Source organism: Lampetra fluviatilis, chromosome 52 (genome assembly GCF_964198595.1).
Source record: "Lampetra fluviatilis chromosome 52, kcLamFluv1.1, whole genome shotgun sequence".
NCBI lineage: Eukaryota > Metazoa > Chordata > Hyperoartia > Petromyzontiformes > Petromyzontidae > Lampetra > Lampetra fluviatilis.
The window spans coordinates 1,476,774-1,485,306 of NC_136326.1; the positions used below are offsets into that span (position 1 = coordinate 1,476,774).

At 47.8% G+C, this 8,533-nt stretch overlaps 1 protein-coding gene across 5 annotated transcripts in view; it reads right to left on the reverse strand.

Annotated features, from left to right (window-relative positions):
* The window catches only part of LOC144949065 (zinc finger protein DPF3-like), a 324,698-nt gene extending 317,994 nt beyond the window's left edge, over positions 1-6,704 (reverse strand). For all 5 annotated transcript variants that reach the window (XR_013640239.1, XM_078878878.1, XM_078878877.1 and 2 more), the window contains exon 1: positions 4,647-6,704. Coding sequence is in view for 4 of the 5 variants with exons in the window: in XM_078878878.1 (XP_078735004.1) it covers positions 4,647-4,678 (32 nt within the window). In the remaining variant the exon portion in view is untranslated. The remainder of the gene's footprint in view (positions 1-4,646) is intronic.
* Between the last annotated feature and the right edge of the window lie 1,829 nt (positions 6,705-8,533).

Genomic DNA, 8,533 nt, shown 5'->3' on the forward strand with positions numbered 1-8,533 from the left:
GCTGTGGAGGCAGCAGCGGCGGCGAGGGTTGGTGGGTCACGCACAGATTGCACGGAACACTCCCTTCTACCCGTGGGTGGGCGTCGAGGAGGTGCCCGTAGCCCGGCTCGCCAGGAGGAGGAGGCGGGACAGGACGAATGTGGAAACGTCGCCGTTCTGCTTCCATCTGTACGGGGATAGAGCGTTGCTCCCTCGCGCAAGGTGCGGGGATTTCTCTGGGTTCTCCGGTTTCCTACCCGCGTGAATAATCAACACGACTCGTCGTTAACTGGCACTGAAAACCATTCTAAAATATAAAAAACCAAACGCAGCGGCTAGGAGCCTGCTGAAAAACAGTCTTACGACTCGGCGTGTGCTCTCTTGGACAAACAAGTAAAGAATAAGTGTGTACATGTGCTGTGGTGAGGTTTAGAGCAACGCTCTTCACTAATTTTCAGAGGTCAGGGGCCCACTTTCGCCGATAAGGCATCATTGGTGTGTTGCGGGTCGCCACGCATTTCAAACCATTGGGGTTTTGTGACAGCATCAGGACGACGACGATGATGATGATGGGGAGCGTTCTCAACTTTGTGTATTGTCGGTGGGCGGGCTGCACGTCAGGGCCCGCACTAAAGGCCACCAGGGTTTTCAAGTTTTCAAGTTAATTTATTAGGTATAGCCCTGTGAGCCATTCGGCTCTTGCATCGGGTGCAACCGCAACAAACAAAAACAAAAAAACATCTTAAAGTGACTATGTGACTAAGTGCAAACAGAAAATCCAAGAAAAGACAGTAAAATATTGCAGAAAAAGCACCGTACACAAAAATGTGCAAAAATCCCAGTGGGATGCAAGTCAAACAAAAACAACCACAAGACAACTTAGATTAAGGCCATCAGTCTAACTCTGTACTACAACAAACAAACATGGCCAAACCAAAAAAACTTTTAAAAAATCACCAAAATAAAGCCATAAAAGCAATGAAACAGTGATAATAGGAACTGTGACCGAATTTTCACAATAAACGACGTCAACAACAAGTACTACCAAAACTCTGCAGCCACAGCTGGCTGCATGAGTCACTCCACAACAGCAGGAGCATCAGTCGGAGTGTCAACATTTTTCAATGCCGCCAGTGAAGAACACTGTGATTAAGAGTGTTCGCCTGCTGCTATACATTTCCACGTGATGATGATAAGCCACTTTATTGGGCTATCAATTGTGGTGGCCAGGTCGCTTCTGAAAAAGAGGTTCACAACTCAGTGAGGCCTTACCTCGTAAAAGAAAAAAAATAGTTTAGTTCATCGTCTAGTTGAAGTCCACCTGCACTGCTTACACGGTTGTTGCCAGCTACTGGATTCAAAACAAATGGCTCAAAACACGGCCAGTCTAAGTAGCTTCTAGTTCTAGATTTGAAGCTTTCGTGACTGCAAGGATTCATATTCTTAGGTTTTTTCGGCAAAGTCACGTAGGTAAAAAATGTAAATTAATTAAAGTAAAATAAAACAAAATAAAAATAAAATTGTTTTATTTTACTTTTATTAATTTACATTTTTTACCCACGTGACTTTACCGAAAAAACCTAAGAATATAGCTTCTAGTTAACGGACTGTTGCTGTCCCGTCTAAAGACCACGACACCGTCCATGTGAATCAAACCGGCCGTGGCTTTGAGACAATCCACGCGCAAAAGACACATTTTGGGGTGTAAACGTCTCTTGAGTTTAGCACCAACGCATGGGCAGCAAAACCAGCAATGGCCTGGGTATGAGGCAGAGGTCGCAACCGGGTACCCGATACCCGTACCCTACCCGATACCCGGCTACCCGGCCGGGTACGGGTACCCGTTTGCTACCCTGGTGCAGCCGGGTACGGGTACGGGTAGACCGTGAGTCACTAGTGAGTCACCGTTTGTCACTCATTTCCCAACGTCTTGTCTCTTCTCACAATTCAAGTTCCTAGAATCAACCCACCCGCGCCTGCAGCATGGCTTCATCGCAGAGGTCGCAATCAGGTAACCGATACCCGTACCCTACCCGTTACCCGGCCGGGTACGGGTAGGGTACGGGTACGGCCGGGTACGGGTACCCGTTTGCGACCCTGGTGCGGCCGGGTACGGGTAAGGAATCAAAACCCGTTTGCGACCTCTGGTATGAGACCAACACGAAACAGCACAGGTATTTAAAACTAAAGCCGTGGCCACAAGGCCACCGCCCACTTGGGCTTTAAGACCAATCCTGAGAATGATACGACCGGCTATATCTCGGTTTAAGACCATCTCTGAGTCGAATGCCAACTCCAGGTTTTAAGGCCAACCCTGGGTTTTAACAACTGCTCGCGTTTAAGACACCGCTCGTTTATAAGCTTGGCTCGGCTCAAAGACTCGTGACCGACACTGCTACTGTGGAGATCAAGACGGATCGCCGGCTCAATCTCCCGTGAACGACGTTTTAAGTTCGTCAAATCCGCGTTTGAGTCGATTGGAAGGTTGCCTGCGACGGGGTAGATTTGGGGGGGGGGGGCGCTCCCCGCTGCTTCCAACACGTCTGGCCAGTGCGTCCGAGTTGGCATAACATGCTCTGTTAGGGGGGGCTCTCTTAAGGCTCCTTTGGTCTGGCCAGTGCGTCTGAGTTGGCCAAACATGCTCTGTTAGGGGGGGGGGCTCTCTTGAAGCCCCTTTGGTCTGTCCAGTGCGTTCGAGTTGGCCAAACATGCTCTGTTAGGGGGGGCACTCTTGAAGCCCCTTTGGTCTGGCCAGTGCGTCTGAGTTGGCCAAACATGCTCTTAATTTGGAGCTTTCGTGACTGCAGGAATTACTCTTTGGTTCTTTCGGTAAAGTCACGTATAAAGATAAAATAATAAATAAAGTACTAGCATACGACGTTTCGATTGCAACACAAGCAATCGTCATCAGGTATAAATGAAATAGAAACACAAATCTAGTGTACTTAGAAATGGAATGTAATACATTCCAGAAATGGAATGTATTACATTCCATTTCTGCTGATGGTTGCTTGTGTTGCAATCGAAACGTCGTATGCTAGTATTTAATTTATTATTTTATCTTTATACGTGACTTTACCGAAAGAACCAAAGAGCAAACATGCTCTGTTAGGGGGGGGGGGGCTCTCTTGAAGCCCCTTTGGTGGATGCCCTTCTGTCAGAAGCGGCACGGGCACGGAATTGCAGGGCTGCACCTTTACCGAGGTTTAGGATCATTCCTGGGCTGAGCAGGAAACCTATTGCGTGAGCCGACGGTTTTGGGGAAAAAGAACAACCCTTGGTTCAACCACACTACCACACGCTGGCGTTCCGAGACCAGGAGCTTGAGTGAGTTCCACATCTCCGCCGCTCGCTCCGAAGCGTAAAAGTCCAGCACGGCCAAATGATGTTTCGATTGAAAGCTTTCGTGACTGCAGGGATTCATCTTCTTGGTTCTTTCGGTAAAGTCACGTAGAATGGAAATAATAAAATAATAAATTTTATACAAATAAGAAAAATAAAATAATTCTCACAAATGATTGTTGGATATATTCCCTGCTAAAAAGTAAAACCGGTGCTTAAAAAAAAAACAAATACGAATTTACTGAGCATTCCAAAATCACATTGCAATGTGGGCTTCGTGAAAATGAATTTTTTTTTTAAACCAGATACAACGCGATATCAGCCTCCCCTGGGCTTAGCCCGGTATGTGTGGAGTACAGTACAACTCTACACGCACACACATCAACAACAGCATCAATATTCGCCACTCAGCGGTGCTGACGTGGCCGAGGCGCTTGTGCCAGGCTAGGTGCACTTTTGAGACCGTGTAACGTGGCGATGGCTCGTTGGCAAGTCACAGTCGGATAGACCCAGCGGGGCGTTACGGGGTTCATAGTCACCGTACATACCGATACACACAGCCACACACACACACATCCACACACACAGCCACACACATACATACACAGCCACACACACGCACAGCCACACACACACAGACACACAGCCACACACATACATACACAGCCACACACACGCACAGCAACAGCCACACACAGCCACACACACAGCCACACACACAGTCACACACACAGTCACACACACACAGCCACACACACACAGCCACACAGACACACACACACACAGCCACACACACACACAGCCACACACACACAGTCACACACACAGAGCCACACACACAGCCACACACACACACACACAGCCACACACACACAGCCACACACACACACAGCCACACACACACACAGCCACACACACACACAGCCACACACACACACAGCCACACACACACAGCCACACACACACAGCCACACACACAGCTACACACACACACACAGCCACACACACACACAGGCATACGGACAGACACATTCACGGACAGATGGATAGACATACAAACACAACATACTGTACAAACACATGCCTACATACATGTACATACTGTACACATTTTAGACGCACAAAGACAAAGATCCCCCGTGTAGCCTTCACAAACTGTCGGGGCAAGTGCTGTTAGCGAGCACCTATGAAGGCCGCACACAGATGCCGAGAGATACACAATGACATCGACACACAGACTCACACAATGACATAGACACACATCGACATCGACAGACGAGACACACGAGGAGATCACGAAGTGACAGACGGCTTCGTGTACTCACGATTTCAGCGGGTTCTGTACAACAGTGGCCATGGCCCCGAGTCCAACCGTGGAGTTGCGACTTGAATGTGTGTGTCTGTGTGTGTGTGTCAGTGTGTATGTGTCAGTGTGTGTCTGTGTGTCTCTGTGTGTCTGTCTGTGTGTGTGTCTCTGTGTATGTGTGGCTGCGTGTGTCTGTCTGTGTGTGTGTGTCTCTGTGTGTGTGTGTATGTGTGTGTGTCAGTGTGTATGTGTCAGTGTGTGTCTGTGTGTGTCTCTGTGTGTGTGTCTGTGTGTGTGCCTGTGTGTGTGTCTGTGTGTGTCTGTGTCTGTCTGTGTGTGTGTCTGTCTGTGTGTGTGTCTGTGTGTGTGTGTGGCTGCGTGTGTGTGTGTCTGTCTGTCTGTGTGTGTGTATGTGTGTCTGTCTGTGTCAGTGTGTCTGTCTGTCGGTCTGTGTCTGTCTTTCGGTCTGCGTCTGTCTTTCGGTCTCTGTGCGTGTGTGTCGGGCTATGTCTGTGTGTGTCTGTCTGTGTGTCTGTATCTGTCTGTCTGTGTGTGTGTCGGTCTCTGTGTGTGTATCTGTCGGTCTGTGTGTCTGTGTGTGTATGGTAGAGTGTCTTTATATAAGTGTATGTAAATACGTGTGTGTATGTATGTGTCGTATGCGCACCTAGCTTGGCACAAGCGCCGTGGTTGAAGTCACCGCCACTTAGTAGCGAATGGAGGTTGTTGTTGTTGTGTGTGGGTGTCTGTATCTCTTATCTTCATGCGTGGCAATGTTGGTATGTACACAGTGTCTGTGTGTGTGAGTACAGTACGTCTATGTGTGTGCCTGTATACGTGGGTCTGTCACTATGTCCGTGTCTCTGTGTGCATGCGAGTTGTGTGTCACAATGTACACGTGTGTAGGCGTGAGTTGTCACTGTGTGTGTGTGTCTGTCTGTGTACGTGTCTGTGAGTTGTGTCTGTGAATGTGTGTGTCTCTGTATGTATGTGAGTTGAATATCACTGTATATGTATGTATGTATATGTTCGTGTCTGTATGTCTCTACGCGTGTATGTATATGTCTGTCTGTGTGTGTATGTATGTATATGTGTATTTATATTCCTGTGTGTATGTGTCTGTATGTATGTCTATGCCTGTATGTATGTGTCTGTATGTGTGTCTGTATGTGTGTGTCTGTATGTATGTCTGTGTCTGTATGTATATGTCTGTATGTATGTATGTATGTGTCTGTATGTATGTGTCTTTATGTATGTCTATGCCTGTATGTCTATGTCTGTATGTATGTGTCTGTATGTATGTATGTGTCTGTATGTCTATGTCTGTATATATGTGTCTGAATGTATGTGTCTGTATGTCTATGTCTGTATGTATGTGTCTGTATGTATGTGTCTGTATGTCTATGTATGTCTATGTCTGTATGTATGTGTCTGTATGTCTATGTATGTCTATGTCTGTATGTATGTGTCTGTATGTACGTGTCTGTATATGTATGTATGTGTCTATATGTATGTGTCTGTATGTCTATGTCTGTATGTGTCTGTATGTATGTGTCTGTATGTCTATGTCTCTATGTCTATGCCTGTATGTCTATGTCTGTATGTATGTGTATGTATGTGTCTGTATGTATGTGTCTGTATGTATGTGTCTGTATGTGTCTGTAAGTGTATGTATGTCTATGTCTGTATATATGTGTCTGTATGTATGTATGTGTCTGTATGTATGTGTCTGTATGTATGTGTCTGTATGTCTGTGTCTGTATGTATGTGTCTGTATGTCTGTGTCTGTATGTCTATGTCTGTCTGTATGTGTCTGTATGTATGTGTCTGTATGTCTATGTCTGTATGTATGTACGTGTATGTCTGTGTCTGTATGTCTGTGTCTGTATGTCTGTATGTATGTCTGTATGTCTGTGTCTGTATGTCTGTATGTATGTCTATGTCTGTATGTCTGTGTCTGTATGTCTATGTCTGTATGCCACCGCGCTGTAGCCTGGCTCTTGAATCCGCAGGAGGTGCCGGTGATGCTGCTGCTGCTGTGGTGGTGGTGGTGCTGTGGTGGTGGTGCTGGTAGTGGTGGTGGTGAGAGGGGGAGAGGGGAAGAGGCGGAGAGGCAGAGAGAGAGAGAGGGGGAGAGGGGGGAGGGGAGAGGGGGGAGGGGAGAGGGGGGGAGGGGAGAGGGGGGAGAGGGGGAGGGGAGAAGAGGAGGGGTCAGGCGGGGTAGGGAGGGACGGAGGGAGACTGAGCTGTGTTGCTGTCAGATGAGAGGTTTTACCTCCACGTCTGTACTCCAGTCTGTACTCTACAGCAGCTGCTGCTGTCAGATGAGAGGTTTTACCTCCACGTCTGTACTCCAGTCTGTACTCTACAGCAGCTGCTGCTGTCAGATGAGAGGTTTTACCTCCACGTCTGTACTCCAGTCTGTACTCTACAGCAGCAGCTGCTGTCAGATGAGAGGTTTTACCTCCACGTCTGTACTCCAGTCTGTACTCTACAGCAGCTGCTGCTGTCAGATGAGAGGTTTTACCTCCACGTCTGTACTCCAGTCTGTACTCTACAGCAGCAGCTGTTGTCAGATGAGAGGTTTTACCTCCACGTCTGTACTCCAGTCTGTACTCTACAGCAGCAGCTGCTGTCAGATGAGAGGTTTTACCTCCACGTCTGTACTCCAGTCTGTACTCTACAGCAGTTGCTGCTGTCAGATGAGAGGTTTTACCTCCACGTCTGTACTCCAGTCTGTACTCTACAGCAGCAGCTGCTGTCAGATGAGAGGTTTTACTTCCACGTCTGTACTCCAGTCTGTACTCTACAGCAGCTGCTGTCACATGAGAGGTTTTACCTCCATGTCTGTACTCCAGTCTGTACTCTACAGCAGCTGCTGCTGTCAGATGAGAGGGTTTACCTCCACGTCTGTACTCCAGTCTGTACTCTACAGCAGCTGCTGCTGTCAGATGAGAGGGTTTACCTCCACGTCTGTACTCCAGTCTGTACTGTACAGCAGCTGCTGTCAGATGAGAGGTTTTACCTCCATGTCTGTACTCCAGTCTGTACTGTACAGCAGCTGCTGTCACATGAGAGGTTTTACCTCCATGTCTGTACTCCAGTCTGTACTGTACAGCTGCTGCTGTCAGATGAGAGGTTTTACCTCCACGTCTGTACTCCAGTCTGTACTCTACAGCAGCTGTTGTCAGATGAGAGGTTTTACCTTCACGTCTGTACTCTAGTCTGTACTTCTACAGCAGCTGCTGTCAGATGAGAGGTTTTACCTCCACGTCTGTACTCCAGTCTGTACTGGAGTACAGATGTGAACCATACGCCTCAGTTTAAAACGTAGGCTTCCGCGACCACAATTTTACGCGACCAATATTTTTCATAAAAAAGGTTTTTGGGTTAGATCGCGGAAGTATAAACGTGTCGTAACCCTCCACCACCCGACACAGCCAATTAGTGAGGGACTTGTCACGTTAACAAAACCCACCGGTGTGTTGGAGAGTAAATCCACAACATTTACAACTTGAGTAGGACGACGTTTCGCCGGTAATTACATCCAGATGCAGGGGCGGTTTCTTCATTAGGGCGATTGGGCGACGCACCACCAATGTCATTCAACCACAGAGTCACGCTAGCCGTCACTGTGCCTCTGGATATAGTCCAATCAGCGTCATGCTACGTTCTGTGGAGTACCGCCTCTTTTTGGGCGATTTCCCTCCAGCTGAGAATCGCCCCGAGTGGTCCCATAGACTTACATTCAAAGATGTTTTTTTTCGAACGGGGGCGCTGCAATGCATTCTCTATGGCTCACGGGAGGGCTCGCCCTAACGTGCTTACGTCATCATACGTGCTTACGTCATCATACGTGCTTACGTCATCATACGTAAGCACGTTTCAGTCAACAATTTTATTTGT